Here is a 17260-nt window from a genome sequence, read left to right on the forward strand (position 1 = left end):
TTAATTCAAGATCAAGCAGCTATAATTAAGCACAAAAAATCTAAAGGTGGTCTGTATGTGAATCATAAATGCTTTTTCTTCCTGTAAAACTAACAAAAGTAAAAATTCAATGACCTCATAAGCCAAACAGGCAGAATGGCAGTGCACAACACATTTGGTAGACTCCTAATTATTTTCCATGGCTCTAATTTTCTGTGTAGAGTGCTCAGCTAGTTGACCTGGCTGAGCAGATGTATATTTTGCTCTCCCATCCAGACTTCTCTTTGCTCTGCATGGACATTCACACTTAAATTCATGCTTCTCATTTACTGCAGTTATGTGCAGTGGTCTTCAAAACATGTGAGGGGTTAGGGGTGCCAGCCCCTTGTGAAAATGGAGAAAATTCATGAATAATGCTCAAGCCCTGCAAGTCTGGTGAAGGTTTTTAGTTTTAACTCTGGGAAATACAGAGTTTTGTTTGACTGTTTTGCCTTTTCATTTCTTTAATAGCTTCTTGAATTTCCCCAAGACCTTCATCTTAATCCCTTCCCCAACCACCTCTTTTGTCAGTCACAAATTCTCTTTTATTACATATTATTTCTTTGATAGGCTCCTTGGTAAATCTAGTTAAGTTAGTGTCACATTCTGGCTCATGTTTTTTTTCAACGTGAATTTGTTGCAGACACCATAGCTTTCTTTGCTGTTATGGGGATATTTATGAGATCAGCTATCGTGTAGTTCCCATCTTTGCTTTCTTATGTGGGATCACCTTCCATAGCCTCAGCCATTCTCCCCCATAGAGTATAGGGTGTAGTGGGCCTTGAATGCACTCATTTCATTTAAGGGGGCAAGTACATGACTTCAGCAATATAGTACATGTTGGAACTCTTAGAAAAATCACTAAATCATTCTGTAATAGGATTTTTATGATTCTCATACAATGAAGTCTTTAAATACTTATTTACAACCCGGAAACTATTAAAGTAATGGATGGGTCCTTAAGCCATAAAATACTTCCAAGAGCTTTTTAATTTCTACAGTGGCATTCATTAATATACTGGTATCCACACAGCTATAGTAAAATTACACATGGGCCTCATTAGTAGGTTTCCAAACTTTCATAGAAAAGCAACAGCAGTTAATTAATTTCATTAATTGAAAAGTGGAAAAAAGAAAGAGATTGACTTGAAGATTAGCCATCATTATATACCAAAAAGCCACACTATAATTTTTAGGCATAATTTTGACATACACACTTAAAATGGAAGACACTTAGTTATAGTCAAAATAAAGCCGATCGCAAGGCTAAAAAGGTGGGTACAACTAGGGACCAAAGTAATGTTGCAAATGCCTTTGGAAATGCCTACAGTTCCCCACATGAGGTGCACAGATGGTGCTTTCCCTCCCGTGGCAACTTTATAATATGAAATGGCCCCCAGCGTGTTCACTTAAAGGTTTTTAGTACTATGGAAAGTGTCACAAATTTAATTCTTTCATAAATTTGACATGGCATCATAAAAACATTTTCAGAATAGGATTTTCATGAAACACTTATGTTAACATATATTATATACATTTATTTACAAGGAATAAACTGTAGGGTGGTATTTGTTATATAGCAGTTTGTAGCCCTATGCAAGTAAATGGTAATTCGTTGGTCTGGTTACATTATATACTTATCAGTAATATAATTGGTATTTGTGCTATGTTTAGAATAACAAAATTTGTTGGTTGGATGACTGTTTAATTGATACTACATAGCCAGTGAGTTTTCGTAAGACTCCTACCTGTTTTGGAGATATGAATTTATTGTTTTTAATGATTTTCTTGTAATCTTTCAAGATATATTAACCTGAATATTAATTGAATAAATTAATAGTTTTAAGCATTAAAGTGAGGGAGTAATATTTAACTGATAATTTTCAACATACTGACCATAATATCATTGAATAACCCCTTAAGTCTCAATACCAAGCCTGTTTGGCCCAAATATTATACGTATTGCAATCTCCAAAATATTTTTCACTGGCAGATTGAATTATTTAGTTTCCTATTTTATAATTTAATTTCCTAGTATAGAGGATTATTTAGTTTCCTATTTTATAATTTAATTTCCTGGTTTAGAGGATTGCAAGTTAAGTATATTAAGGTATTTTAGTGCTGGAATTTTTTCTATAATTTTTTCTTCTCTTTCAGTCCTCATGGAAGAAGATCAGATCCGCCTTGCAAAGCTTCCAACTTTACAAATGAAAGGAGCTGAGCCAAATACTGAAGAATGGACAGTCAGGATGAATAGTAAAGATATGGAGACAGGTTTGCAACCATCAGAGTTAATAGAAGAGTACAAATCTAAATACAAGTTACCCAGTTGTTTAAAGGAAAATTCAAATATTCCTCAGTCAATGATTCCTTCATCAATAGAAAGCCTTATGACCTGCAGTTTTCAAGATTGGGGGTGAAAACAAATGCAACCCTTATCAAGATGAATGAAACCTTTCTTGATCAGTCAAGTAACAATTATTTTATCTTGCAGCCTTAGCACAAATAAAATATACTTATAAGTAATTTTGTTTTTAATTACGCATTTTTCATTACTTTTGAGTTGCCACGTTATTGTTATCCACAACTTGGGCTTGGAAGAGCCTCAGACTGGATGAGGTGGCTGCAGAGCAGCTGACCTGGTACTAAACCTCTCATGAGTCCTCCTTTGAGAGCAATTGAATGTTATGCAATATTGGTTTTAATAGTGTAAGAGTAGGGGCAACTTTGTAGTACGTATATCTGTCTTCTTAATAGCTTAAGACCTTATTTAAAGATGAAATTAAAACTTGGTCTTTTAAAATCTATAAACCAAATCTGAGCTTTAACTGAAGAGACGTGCTTGGATTGATGTACCTTTAAAGCTTTACACATAGCATCACATCTACAGTAGTATTGTTTACAGAAGGGAAAGGAAAATACAGTTGTACCAACAGGTAGTTGATAGACGGGTTTGACATGAATACAAAATCTGGACCTGGAGATTAAAATCAGTACTGTATAATTTGCATCTTAACCCTTACTGGACGGGTAAATATATTGATATGCTGCTCCTCAGGCCGGGTAAACTTTGAGGTTGGTCAATTTATGAAAAAAACACATCAATGGATAGAAAAAATTCTTTAAAAATTTTCCCTTCCTTCCACAAGAAGTTGAGAATGGCTATTTACATCCCCTTTTGGGGCCTCTTTCACTAGACAATCGTAAAATTTACCAACTTAAATATGTTTTTTTCTAATAAGTTTTATTTTATCTTGCTACAAAAAAACAGTAGTTTGGTCTGTGTTGTCTATAAGCACTTTTCACCGTTGTGGAATCCCACGTAATTGCTTAACAGCTGACAGAGCAATTTATTAGCATTAAAGGCTGAAAAGGGATGAAGGAGAGAGGGTCTTTCTCTACCCAGTTACTACCTAACAAGACCAAGCCATTTTCAAACTTGCTGAATATGGTAAGATACGGGTGAAAATTACATCCGGGAAAACTACCGCTCGGTTGGTAGCTTACTGTAAACTTTGAACTGTGAATTCTTATGTTCTCAAGTAGGGCAGGTACAACAACATAGGAAATAAAATGTTAGAGTGTTAGCTCAGCAATAAAAACACCGGTGTTAAATAACTTGTTACTTTGGAGTACGTACAGTCACATTGTCTAGGGCTGTGGCATCTGGCCCTGCCACTAAGTAGTTCTGTAACATTATAATCATAGCTCACACAATATCAAAACAGATAAGAGCGCCTCAGTGGCGTGGTTGGTATGGTTTTGGCCTGCCACCTCGGTGACCACGAGTTCGATTCTCAGACATTCCATTGAGGGGGTTCAGAAAGTCATGTACAACTGTTGGTCTCGTTGCTGAATAACCACTGACCGGTTCCATGCATCGTAAAAACACCATACAAACAAACAAAACAGATAAGAAATAAAATCAATAACAAATACTTTGCATATTTGTTGAAAAATATTTGCATAAATTTACCGACATCAAAGATTCAGCAACTTTTTTTTTTTTTTTTAATTTATACATGTTTTTTTCAAAAATTTCTTTGTACTACTTTTCTTTGCAAAATTACATTTACAATCGACATATTATTGTAAAAGACGAACAAAGACCAACAGCAACCCCTTGATATATTTACGAGCAAATTTACAAAAAGACATCATGTGAGACAGACTTAATACATACCCCTTGAAGTTAGAAGCAGAAGATTCGTGGTTTTAGCCAGTGTAAAAGTTGCCCTTAGTGAATTTATGGGCTATAAGAAGTATTGGCACTTCTTTCCCGTCCAAGTCTTTCCAAATTGATGGCGATAATATTGTTTTATCTACAGGATCAATCCGTCCACCACCCCAAACCTATTATTACTACTTCTGAGGAGCAATCCGTCCATTAAGGGTTAAGTCCTGCATACTAACATATTTTTACTATATATGTCATACAAAAGTCTCATAGGAATTTAGTTTAAAAAAATAAAACTTCAGTAATATATATAATTCTGTAGTGCTGTCTGGAACGTATCACACAAACTTACCATTTAGTCCTTTGCATTCTGTTACTAGTAACAACATTATCATAAATTTGCAAAAGAGGGAAGGAACATATCAGTACGTAGTATGCTAATTTCATCAAGATTTTGTCCTTGAACAACTGGATCATTATATAACTAAAAAGAAGAAAAAATCTGGCTCGCATAGCATCTACAACAACACAATTTAAAAACCTTGGTCACCACTGCAATGCTTCACCATTGTACTGATAGAAACCACCATTATGATTTTCACTCAGAGCATACAGGGTCTTGATCATTTCTGAAATGCTGACCTCAGGTGTGAGTGGAGCATTTTTCCCACCCATATCAGTTTGAACCCAACCAGGGTGTATGCTTGTGACGAGAATGTTGTGCCTCCTTAAATCTAAGCTGAGAGACTTGGTAACAGCATTAAGGGCAGCCTGGGGAAGAAATTGAGGGGGAAAACAAAGTATAATGAGATGGCAGTACACTATTACACATTATAAAATATAAATTTTCATAATAAAAGTTATTATTTAGATAATTACCTGCTGTTAAATTTAGCTATATCTCCCCGCTGATTAGGCGAATCGGCATTCAAACAAAAAATCGAATGGATGCGCAGATGACTGTCTAGTTTAACTGTTCTCCACCAGGTGTGTTTTGAATGTTTTAGCTCTTGTCAGAATTCTCCTTGACAGCCTACTAAGTTGTGGGGAAGCTGGGTGGGTCTACTTTAACAGTAGGTAAGTATCCAAATAATAAATTTTATTATGAAAATTTATATTATTTGAGATGAATCTTACCTACTGTTAAATTTAGCTGAATCCCACATTAAGAAGAGGATGGTGGGTAGTGCAGCTAGACAAAATTCTGCTCAGCCATTCGAGCTAAAGGTTTCTTGTACGAAACCCAAAACATTCTCACCTGATCTGGAATCCTTGGTGGATTTTACTACCACCAAAAGTTGGATTCCATTCAGGGAGCAAAGCTCTCATACATATGCAGCAAAGAGCAGCCTTGTGGAGAAAACCACTTTGATTCAGCCAGCATGAAACGCAAGCGGTATGAGGGACCCCTGTGCCTGGGTCCAAAAGCCCTATCAAACGACAGTCACTTAAAATAAATACCTTTACGATATAAAGGTACGCTCCTATACAAAATTTGTACCTTCACGCTCCCCAAAATATTAAAACCCGGGATTTACACAAAAGAGCCGAAAGAATTGTTCTTTTTTCGATTCAGGAAAAGACTACTCACTACTAGTAGCAAATTAAGGGCTTTACTGTTTTCAAACACAATTCTGTATACTTAAGTTAGTGATCGGGTAAAAACCAAATTGTTCTTCTACTGTGCCACATCAATCTTATTCTGGAGCGACAAATTGACTTAACACTAAATGAAGTTGCAACTGCTGCTCACATTATGAATGTTTTACCTTCAATAAAGGCAGAAGATATGGAGCTAGTTCTCATGCACTAGCCTATCCAATACGTCACATTGTGTTCCTTGACAAAGTTTCTAAAAATCACAACACAAAAGGTTAACTTTGACTCTTCCAGGCTTAACCTTCACAAATACATTTTAGGTTTTCTAAAAACCACAAATCAAAAGTTAACTTGCCTTCGAGTTAACCATAGGCAAAGGCGTTATAAGTTTCTAAAAATCACAACACAAGAGGTTAACTTTGCCTCTTCCAGGCTTAACCTCCACAAATACATTCTAGGTTTCCTAAAACCACACAAAAAAAAGTTAACTTTGCCTTCAAGCTCAACCATTGGCAAAGAAAGCTAGGTTGTCTAAAACCACAAAATAAAAGGTTGATTTTTGCCTCTTCCAGGCTTAACCTTTGACAACAACATCTGTTTCTTAAAACCACAAAACTAAAGGTTAACTTTGCCTCTTCCAGCATTTACCTTTGACAAAGATGTTCAAGGTTTCTAAAAGGATGATAAAAATGTTCTAGGTTTAACCTTTAAATTTAAATGCCCCAACAGGATAGAGAAGAGGATAGAGAAGTTTCCTCTTCCCCACTAAGGGGTTACATTGGAATTCTTACAAGGCACTGTAAAACGTAGCCTTAACATCACCCTCAGCTCTAAGGCAGAAAGCTAAAATAGCATTCCCTTTACACCAGCTTAAAGAAGGTTGCTGACAATAAATTTACTTATTAACCACTGCAAGTGCTAAATAAAAAGTTTTACAGTAAATTCAGATAAAGTTTAGACCCACATCTAAACTCCAGAGAGAGACTGATATAGAGATGGAGGGGCTTCAGTCTCAACACCTTACAGTGCTGGTCCTCAGCTAGATCTAAAAGTACTTGATGCAATACCGAGGAAAATATGTATGGAACGATAACTTTGGAAGTAGACAGTGAAAAGTCTTATCATCTCTAAATAGAAAACACTGATGTCTACAAGGTTCCAGTTGCTGAAAATTCCTCTAGAATGGCACCCTCAGCAATACACAGACCACTGCTTCTGACCCCAGGCCATGGCAGTTTTAAATTAAGGATAGATCCTATGATAACTTGAAAATCTTGTTATTGGGAGGGGGCATTCTAACACTCCAAGCAGTTAAGGAGATGTCTAAGTTAAAGGAACTGTATGGAATTGTGTAGTAGAATTGATTTCTTCTCAATGGAAGAATGAGACATCTACCGAGAGCATTGGAAATTCTGAAAATCATTTGCCCTGAGGCTACAAGGGCTCTCTACAGGAGACACTAAGCAATTCTTGAACTTGAAATAGCTCAATAGTATTCAGAGTAGATACGAGGGGCGGGCCTATGAGTCTGAATTAGGCAAAATTTAAGGAAACATCCACTGCTCAAGCCTGAGGGCCAGCAAAGTAGTAGTAATCATTCGGATGTCCCTATTCATCTACATGCTAGGAAGCTAAATGAGTGTTCCTTAAATCCACACCAAGTGCCAAACTTACGGATGTAAAGGCCCTTGTAGGCAGTTGTTCTTCCTGAATCCCCAATTGCTAAAACACTGTCCTCCCACAGAATGAATGATCCAACTAATAAGTTGTTTCATTTCACTCAAAGCAGCAAACTTCCCACAAAGACTGTTTCTGACCGGGAATAAACCTGCTAAGCATCCTGATGTCTTTCCACTGCCCTGACATCTAAAAAGTTTTACCAGGTGTAGTGTTGACCATTCTATGTTGCATGAAAGTGTAATGAAACTAGTTAAACTCTGTGTTGCATGACAGAAGGAAAAGACCAAAAACTGGACTTACGTTTAAGAACAAAATGGACAATTCTTGGTTACAGAGTCCCTCCTGAAGGAAGTTTCCTTCAGGCCTAAAATTCTTCAAGCAGCACATGCCTATTCATCTTGACCGACAAGCATGCATAATTATCATCCCCGCATCACTAGATAAGAATGGGGATAAAGAGAAATAACAATATAATGCATAGCAATTGGAGCAGAAGAAGCAACAGGTCCTTGACCTTTGGAATACTGTTGACAGAGTTGGCCAACTTGAATCACTGATTCAGTAGAAGTGTCTTGCTCCTAAAGTCGACACCATCTACCAATGGGCAACAAGTCTCTGACATAACTTATAGAAGGCTGCACACTAAACCAAACAAAGTGGACAGAACAGCAATACCTTCTAGTAAAAACATCTTGAAGGAATTTGCATGACTGCGGATGTATTGGTAAGTGGAATACATTCTGCATGTGTACCACAAGTCTGACCATTCTTTGGAAAGGCACTAAAACCATGTTAGAAAACCATCAAGTATGTGGGCAGATACTTCCTGTTATTCAGTCTTCAAACGTCCAAGAATATCTCCAATTACTTATGAAGCTCGTCCTAAAGAATTACCCTTGGACGATCATTCCCTCTATACATACAATCTCCTACTAAAAAAAGACTTATGAGAGATTTCTGCGGAAGATAAAGGAAGTTATAAGAGGGAGATTAAACCAGTGGAGGACAACCAAAAAAGAATAACAACTGCCCTTCACCATCTCCACCATGTAACGTACTGGTCCCAAGTCTCACCATGTATGTTAGGAGGTTGCAACACTCCATATCCCAGAACCTGAGTTTGCACTTATCCCCGAAAGGTATAAAACAACGCTACCAATAGATAATCCCTTATCACCTTAAACCGAGCTGCATAATCAGACAGGAAGCAAAAGTGTTCTCATTTCTTCCAAACCGAGCAAGTATATAAGCATGAGGACATTACCATGTAGCATCAGAAATGAGTTACTTGTTTTAGTTACTTGTTTTCCTCACTAAAAACTCCCTGCTGGCGACAAACCCTAGAGCCGGCTTCACATATTCGTTGGGTTGGCGTGTCCACCTCTCTAAGCAGTTGCAGAGATGAGACAACGTAGCTAAAAAGAAATAACTCAAGCTAGACTCAAAATCCATCAGCATGTCTTGTCAGTCTCGAGTTCATTTCCCCACAGGAAAGAGAAAGAAAGCGAACCTCCTACTAAAGATGGTTAAAGGACTGATAAGCTTTTGTACAGCAAGAAGCGGCCTTTGGCTCTCCGCTACTTTAAAAGACACAAGACGACAAGCCAAGGCAGACCAAAAGGGAGATTGTGCGTCTGAGGATGAGAAAAGTTACGAAATGCTCTCTAATTGGAGAAAGCATTGGTTCTCTTCTCCGTTATTTAGAGGGCACCGAAATACGCTAAGACAATTAAGATATATTCTCTATGTGGCCTATTTCCTCAACAAAATGAGGATACAGCAAGGTGTAGTGTCGCAACAAACACCGACCAACCCGAATGAGTTCCTCCAACTCTATTCAAACTCTTCTCCATCACCGAGCGACGGGAGGAGACTGCTGCCGGTAGGAGGTAAACAAAAGAGCTTAAAGGATTGCTCTTTCACCAAAACCCTTGGCGACAAAAAGCGACACTTGTCGATAAGAGGTGACAGCACCTGGGTGTTGTATTGCATCCACCATGACTCAATGAGAGGAAGACAGTTTTAAGTGACTCAGGACTTGGCCAAGTCTGCACGAGTCAACTGCGTTCACACGAGTCAACAATGTCTGCAGTCCACACGACTTGGCTGAGGGAAAGAGAACGAGGCGCCAGAAGTGAGAGGCGGTGAGAGAGGAGTTACAACGACTCTTCTGCCTCGTCCGAAAGCAATCGTACATACTTGAAAGCATTCCTATATGAAACTAAGTTAGAAATCTCTGAAGCTAGAATATCTAACTTGGCAAGAACTTTAGATACTACAGACAATGTAAACTTGAAAGAGAAACATTAATCGAGGTAGTAGTAAGAGATTTGCCGATAGCCGAAGAGGGAGCAGGCAAAGAACGAACACAAGCATTACAAAGAAAAAGGAATATGCTAGCAGACGAGAATTTAGAATAACCAAAACATGAGAGAGATAAACAGTCGACTAAGTTGACATATCTGAATGTGTAAAACTTGCTACAAATACATTATCATCTCAATAAAATATCTATACCTATATTATATATTATTAAACCTATGCATGCTAACACCTCAAACTAGGTGTTGAAGACGACAGAGTGTGCCTATGGAGCAAGCATTAACGCTAACTGAAATGGTACTTATGCAAACGCTTTAATGGTCCTAGGCAATCGCTTTAATAGTCCTTTGGCGAACGCTTTAAACGAGATTCAGATCAGGAAAAGGGCGAAGTAGGTATTGGAGGGCACAGAATCCCATCGTCCCGAGAACCGACCCAGTTCCCTGACAGGGGACACTACCAACTGTGGCATGGAAGTCCTAGGCTTGGGCTACGAACAGACAAGGGCACCAACACCTTTCTTCTAACAGGGAACACGAAAAAGAGCGCACACTATGGAGAGGTTCGGAATGTTCCCGTCACGAACTCAGTTTAACTGGTATTAGAACTAAAAATAGGTTTAATGTTCTAACTTCTCGTTACGGGTTTCCTGAACCGAATGGGGAGCAGAAGGCGGAGCTACAAAAGAAGTCAATACTAGCCTACTAAAATGCCTAGTCTGAGTAGGGATAGCCTGACAGGTTTAAGTCCTGACCTAACTAATTGCTTCCGCAATTTACTAGTTTTCCGTCTTTTCTATATCTGACATATTCAGGCATAAATTTCTCAGAACAATTCCCTACATTCTTCACATCTAGTAGTTCCAAGATCACACTCTGTACCCTTGCAAGTACAAAGGAATGTTGATCAACTTCCAATTTCAACATCCTGGTTCCACAAAAAACATTCCTACATAGCCTGATGTTATTGGTTTTGCTTCTGGTGGATGGTACCCTAAGAAAATGAAATTACAATACCGTAAACAGGTGTAAAACAGCCAAATTTCACAGAATACCAACAATCGCCTAGCCGCAATGGCGGCAAGAATTCTGATGAGCTAAAACATTCGAAACACACCTGGTCTAGAACAGGTAAACTAGACAGTCATCTGGGTAGCCATTCGACTTTTTGTTTGAATGCCGACTTACCTAATCGGCGGGGAGATATAGCTAGATTTAACAGTAGGTAAGATTAATTTCAAATAAAATATTTGCTATATAAAATGATATTGTTATTTTACAATAAAGTTTTGCACATACTTACCTGGCAGATATATACTTAGCTTACGTCTCTGACGTCACGACAGAATTAAAAACTCGTGGCGAACGCGACCGGTAGGTCAGGTGATCTACCCCACCCGCCGCTGGGTGGCAGGTGTATGAACCAATCCCCCTTTTCCAGTCATATTTTCTCTTCCACCTGTCTCCTGAGGGGAGGCTGGGAGGGCCATCAATCGTATATATCTGCCAGGTAAGTATGCACAAAACTTTATTGTAAAATAACAATATCATTTTTGTACATGAACTTTCCTGCCAGATATATACTTAGCTGATTGACACCCTTGGTGGAGGGAAAGAGACAGTGCTAACAAGGAAAAAGGGGAAACAAAACACTCGTTGTAGGATACTAACAAACCTTGGTTCTTACCTGATAAGGTACTGTCTATTAGTCTGCAAAGCCTGAAGAGCTACAGCGAGGGCGTGACCTACAGCTGAAAAGACTCTTTGGGTCTACCGAAGGGATTTGATATCTGCTTACTCAGTAGAATCCAAGTCGGATCATGTCAATGGGATTCGCCCTCTTAAATGACAGAGCCTGACCACTACCAATGCAGGGAGCTCTAGCACAAACAGATCACCTAACCCTTCTAATGTTAGCAATACGAATAGAAAGAGATGCCTACCCGCATCCTCTTTCAAACAATCATAAAAACACAATACAAACAATAAGGGAAAAATTTTTTACAAAGGATATGCTTCAGCTCCCTGCCCCAGCACCGAATCCGCCGATACGTACGGGCCTAACGCGAAGCACTTATCGTAAGTAATCTTGACGTCTCTTAGGTAGTGGTTCGCGAATACTGAATTGCATCTCCAGAATGTTGCTTTCATCAGATTCTGGAGTGACATATTCTTGTTGAAAGCCAACCAAGGACGTAGCAATGGCTCTTACCTCGTGAGCCTTGACTTTCAAAAGCTTTAACTGATCTCTCACCGCAAGCCAAATGTGCTTCCTTCACGAGGCTTCCAATAAAGAAGGACAAAGCATTTTTAGACAATGGTCTACTGGGATCCTTTACAGAGCACCAAAGTCTGTCCTTAATGCCCTTAAGAGACTTCTTCCGCTGGAGGTAGTATCTTAAACTCCTCACAGGGCAAAGAGTTCTTTCTGGCTCTCTTCCCCTACCAGGGGAGCTAAGCCTGGAACCTCAAAACTCCTTGGCCAAGGATTTGAGGGTTCTCGTTCTTAGCTAGAAAAGAAGGAAGGAAGGAACAAATCACGGAACCTCCTTTGAAACCTACCCTTCCTTCTAGAGCATGAAGCTCGCTAACTCTCTTGGCAGATGCTAAAGCCAAAAGAAACAGAGCCTTCTTCGTAAGATCCTTGAAAGAAGATGACTGGGGTGGTTCAAACTTCGAGGACCTCAGGAAACGAAGAACCACATCTAGATTCCAGCTCGGAATTTCAGTCGAGGGTTTCTTGCAAGTTTCGAAAGATCTTAGCAGATCAGTAGATCTTTGTTGTTGGAGATATCTAGGTTCCTGTGCCTAAACACAGCTGCTAACATTCTCCGATATCCTTTGATGGTTGAAACTGCAAGACCGCATTTTTCCCTGAGAAAAACCAGGAAATCTGCGATTTGGGTCACAGAGGTACTGAAGAGGAAAGCTTCTGGTTTCTGCACCAACGGCGAAAGACGTCCAAACTTCGACTGGTAGACTATAAGGGTAGAGGGCACTTCTAGCTGAGGCGATAGCCTTCGCTGCCTTAGCTGAAAACCCCTTCGCTCTGACAAGCCAGTCAGATTGAGAGCGGGGAGGTTTTTGTGATACCTGTCGAAGTGGGGTTGTCTGAGCAGATCTACTCTTTGTGGAAGAGCTCTTGGAAAGTCCACCAGCCATTCCAGTACCTCTGTGGGCCAGAATGGAGCTACCAGCATCATTCTTGTCACTTCCGAGGCCGCAAACTTTCTGAGTGTTTGACTCAGAATCTTGAATGGAGGAAAGGCATAGACGTCCAGACCTCTCCAGTCTAGAAGGAAAGCATCCACTGAAACTGCTCCTGGGTCTGAGATCGGGGAGCAGTAGAGGTCTATCCTTTTGTTCTTTGCTGTCGCAAATAGGTCGATATGAGGTCTGCCCCATAACCTCCACAGGTCTTGGCAAACTTCTGAGTGCAGAGTCCACTCCGAGGGGGAGCACTTGATCCCTCCTGCTCAGGAGATCGGCCCTGACATTCCTATTTTCTCCCTGTACGAACCTGGTGAGGAGAACGATCTTCCTTGCCTGAGACCACAACAGCAAGCCCTTTGCTGTTTCGTACAGGGAGAAGGAGTGTGTCCCCCCCCTGCTTTCTTATGTAAGCCAAGGCTGTGGTGTTGTCCGAGTTGACCTGAACTATAGCATTTCGGACGTGGGGCTCGAAGGCTTTTAACGCCAACCACATGCCATCAACTCTTTGTTGTTGATGTGCCAGGACACCTGTTCCCCCTACCAGGTGCCTGACACTTCTCTTGACCCTAGGGTCGCACCCCAACCCGTCTCCGACGCGTCGGAAAACAATACTTGTTTCGGGATTGGCATGTACAGAGACAGACCTTCTGCAAATCGGAGAGGGTCTGCCCACCACAGAAAGTCCTTCTTGATTCCTTTTGATATCATGAAGGAGAATTCCAGATCTAGAGAGAGACCCCTCCAATTCGGTAAAGGAAGAATTGGAGAGGTCTGAGATGCAACCTTCCTAGAGAAACGAATTGCTCCAGCGAGGAGTGTCCCCAACAGACTCATCCACTCCCTCGCTGTGCATGCATCTTTCTCTAGGAAGGTCGTTAGTTTCTCGCGACAATGAGCAATCCTCTCTGGTGACGGATATGCCCGAAAATCCGGAGAAACCATCCGAATCCCCAGATATATCAGCTCTTGACTGGGGATTAATTGTGACTTCTGGAAGTTCACCAGAAGCCCCATACAACTTGCTAAAGTCAGTGTCTTTTGTAGGTCCTCCAGACATCGTTCTTGTGAGCTTGCTCTGATCAGCCAATCGTCTAGATAGAGAGACAGCCTCACTCCCTCCAAATGTAGCCACTGCGCTACATTCTTCATTAAACCCGTGAAAACTTGAGGGGCTGTCGAAAGGCCGAAGCACAAGGCCCTGAATTGGAAGATCTTCCCTCCCATCATGAATCTCAGAAACTTCCGTGAAGAAGGATGGATAGGCACATGGAAGTAAGCGTCCTGAAGATCTAGGGACACCATCCAGTCCCCTGGACGAAGAGCCGCCAACACTGAAGAAGTTGTCTCCATGGTGAACTTCCTATTTTCTACGAAGACATCAGGGCGCTTACATCCAGAACCGGTCTCCATCCTCCTGAGCTCTTGGGAACTAGGAACAGTCTGTTGTAAAAACCCGCAGAATGAGGATCTTTCACTAGTTCTATCGCCTCCTTCTCCAGCATAAAATCTACTGCTAGAGAGAGGGCTTGATTCATGATGAGGTCCTTGTACTTGGCTACCAACTCCCTCGAGTCGTCGTCAACGGAGGTCTTGATAAGAAGGGAATGAGGTAGCCTTTGCGGACAATCGAGAGTGACCAGTTGTCCGCCCCTTTCTGGGCCCAGACGTCGGCAAACTTCAGTAGTCTGGCACCCACTGATGTCTGGAGAACTTGAATACTACTTCTTCCCTCTGATGGATCTAGAGAAGGTCTTCCCTCGTTTAGCGGGTCTAGATCCTCTAGAGGAAGAAGCTCTGGCAGGAGGGACTCCTCGAAAGGGCTCCTGCCTAACTGGAGTCTCTCTCTTGGTTTTAGCCTGGAAAGAAGTGTGAGGCTTCCTGGTAGACTGGGCTAGCATGTCCTGTGTAGCCTTAGCTGAAAGGGCACAAGAAACATCCTGAAGGATCTTTTAGGGAAGAGTTGAGGAGAGAGCTGAGAATACAGGAGAGAGGCTCTCTGAGCATGAGATACTGATTTCGTCAGGAACGAACTGTAAACAGATCTTTTCTTGATTACTCCCGCTCCGAAAAGGGAAGCTACTTCACTCGATCCATCTCTCACTGCCTTATCCATACACGTGAGAACACTGATAAGATCCTCAGGTGAAATGGAATCCGGGGTCTGCGTCTTCTTGGCCAAAACGCCCAAAAACCAGTCTAGGAAGTTAAATACCTCCAGGACTCGGAACATTCCTTTCAACAGGTGGTCAAGCTCATTCATCCCCCATGTCGTCTTAGCAGACATGAGGGTAGAGCGTCGAGAGGAATCCACCAGTGAAGAGAAGTCCGAGTCTGCCGAGGAGGGAAGAACAAGGCCCAAGGGTTCTCCGATTCATACCAGAATCCTAGCTTTCCAGTTAGCTTAGAAGGAGGGAAAGAGAACACCGTCTTCCCTTTCTCTTCCTTCGAAAGAAGCCACTCACCAAAACCTCTAAGCGCCTTCTTCATAGAGATTGCAGGCTTCATCCTGACACAGGATGAAACCTTCGAAGTTTTCGAGGTCGAAAATAACGATAGAGGCGAGGGCGGGGCGAACAGAAAAGGGCGTCTCCGAATTCCTGAAGCAACAGGTCCGTCAAACGCTTGTATGAGGAAACGGAGGAATTTTTAGGAATTTCTTCTTCTGAGGGATCCTGTTCTCCTTCCGCCGAAGATCCTTCAACGATCCTTACGATGATAGGCTGTCTTGTCCTCAGCCGAGAGTCCATCCTTGGAAGAACTCTGACATCTAACCGGGGAAGTCATAACTTCCGTTGAGATTCTGCCTGAAAACTCCTTCTTGTCCGGATGAGGGCGTACTCTAGGCTCTTGGCGCCTAACGAACGCAGGGCGAAAATCTGGCGAAGAGCGCCTACTAGGCGAAATGCGTCTATCAGGCTCCTGGCGCCTGTCTAAAGGAGAGCGGCTGCCTGGCGAAGAGCGCCTGCCATGCGGGAAGCGCTTATCAGGCTCTTGGTGCCTGCTGCGAGGAGAGCGAATCTCTGGCGACAAGCGCCTACCAGGAGAGAAGCGTCTGACAGATTCCCGGCGCCTAACTCGAGGAGAGCGAAAATCGGTAGAAGATCGCCTTGTAGGAGAAGAGAGCCTACCAGGTTCTTGGTGCTTACTAAGCGAAGGGCGGCTGACAGGGAGAGAGCGCCTGTCTACCGAAGGGCGGCTGACAGGAGAAGAGCACCTGTCTACCGAAGGGCGTCTGGTCACAGGAGAGCGGAAGCCTGAAGGAGAGCGGCTACCATGAGAAAAACGCCTACCAGGCTCCTGGCGTCTGCCAGCGGGAGAGATCCTGTCTCGAGACGAGCGCCTGTCGGGAGAGGCTCGTCTACGGGAAGCATGCCTCTCGTCCGACGGAGAAACGATGTCCGCAGGATGAGAGCGCCTGGTCCGTTGAAGAACGCCTCGTACTACGATCCAATCCTGGAGGAACGAGGGCGGTTACTGACGAATAGCGAAAACCTGGAGAAGAGCGCCTGGACTTCTTTACCGGGAGCGAGACGTCCTTCCTACGACGAGAAGTCACAATCAATGAGTCAGCCAGAGCCGTAATCTGCGCCTGCAGACTAGCCAAAACACGTGTAGGAGATTTAACAAAGTCCTTCACGGGAGACGCAGCTCGATCCTTACTAGGAGAGCGAAACTCCAAAGAAATCCTCGGTTTCTTCACATCCAATCCAAGATCTTCCGAAAAAACTTCAGGGCTGAGGGAGGGGAGCGGAAGAAGCTTGCCAGGGTCTCTTCGACGGCCGAGAAGCTTCCGAGGAGCTCCAACCACGTTGGGCGAAGGAGAAGGCGAAGACGAGAAGCATTGCCGTAAGACTTCTCTCTTGGCGCGATCCAAGGTAGCCTGGGAGCGAACATCAGGCGCTACCGAGGGGACGCCTGACCGGTGGGGATTCTCCCTAACCTTCCTGCGGCTTTCGACTTTCCTCCTCCACTGGGTCTGGGAGTCTGGAAGAGGTCTAGGCCTAGAAGCATTAGGGAGCCGATCAGACGCACCCTCCACTGCACTGGGATCACTGCACAAATCACTATCACTCTTACCTTCTAGCACTTTAATTTTCAACTCCATGCTGCGAATAGTGGCTCTCATAGTGTCCACCTCCGAAGGCGCATCTTCGGGTTCGAAGCAGGGAGCAGGGGCTGAAACTGGTAAAGGCGCTACATCTACAACAGGGTTATCAACTTCAACTCGCTAGCGCGAGACATACTAGAACTC

General features: G+C 42.3%; 2 protein-coding genes across 2 annotated transcripts in view; one reads left to right on the forward strand and one right to left on the reverse strand.

The window, feature by feature from the left end:
• LOC135207216 (zinc finger matrin-type protein 5-like) overlaps nt 1-2544 on the forward strand; it is an 18811-nt gene extending 16267 nt beyond the window's left edge. The window contains exon 5 of the mRNA XM_064238828.1: nt 2176-2544. Within this exon, the coding sequence (XP_064094898.1) occupies nt 2176-2438 (263 nt within the window). The 3' untranslated portion in view covers nt 2439-2544. The remainder of the gene's footprint in view (nt 1-2175) is intronic.
• A 1948-nt stretch (nt 2545-4492) lies between these two features.
• LOC135207215 (C-signal-like) overlaps nt 4493-17260 on the reverse strand; it is a 35991-nt gene continuing 23223 nt past the window's right edge. Inside the window, exon 5 of the mRNA XM_064238826.1 lies at nt 4493-4966. Coding sequence (XP_064094896.1) covers nt 4742-4966 — 225 coding nt within the window. The 3' untranslated portion in view covers nt 4493-4741. The remainder of the gene's footprint in view (nt 4967-17260) is intronic.

This window comes from Macrobrachium nipponense, chromosome 32 (genome assembly GCF_015104395.2).
Source record: "Macrobrachium nipponense isolate FS-2020 chromosome 32, ASM1510439v2, whole genome shotgun sequence".
Taxonomy (NCBI): Eukaryota; Metazoa; Arthropoda; class Malacostraca; order Decapoda; family Palaemonidae; genus Macrobrachium; species Macrobrachium nipponense.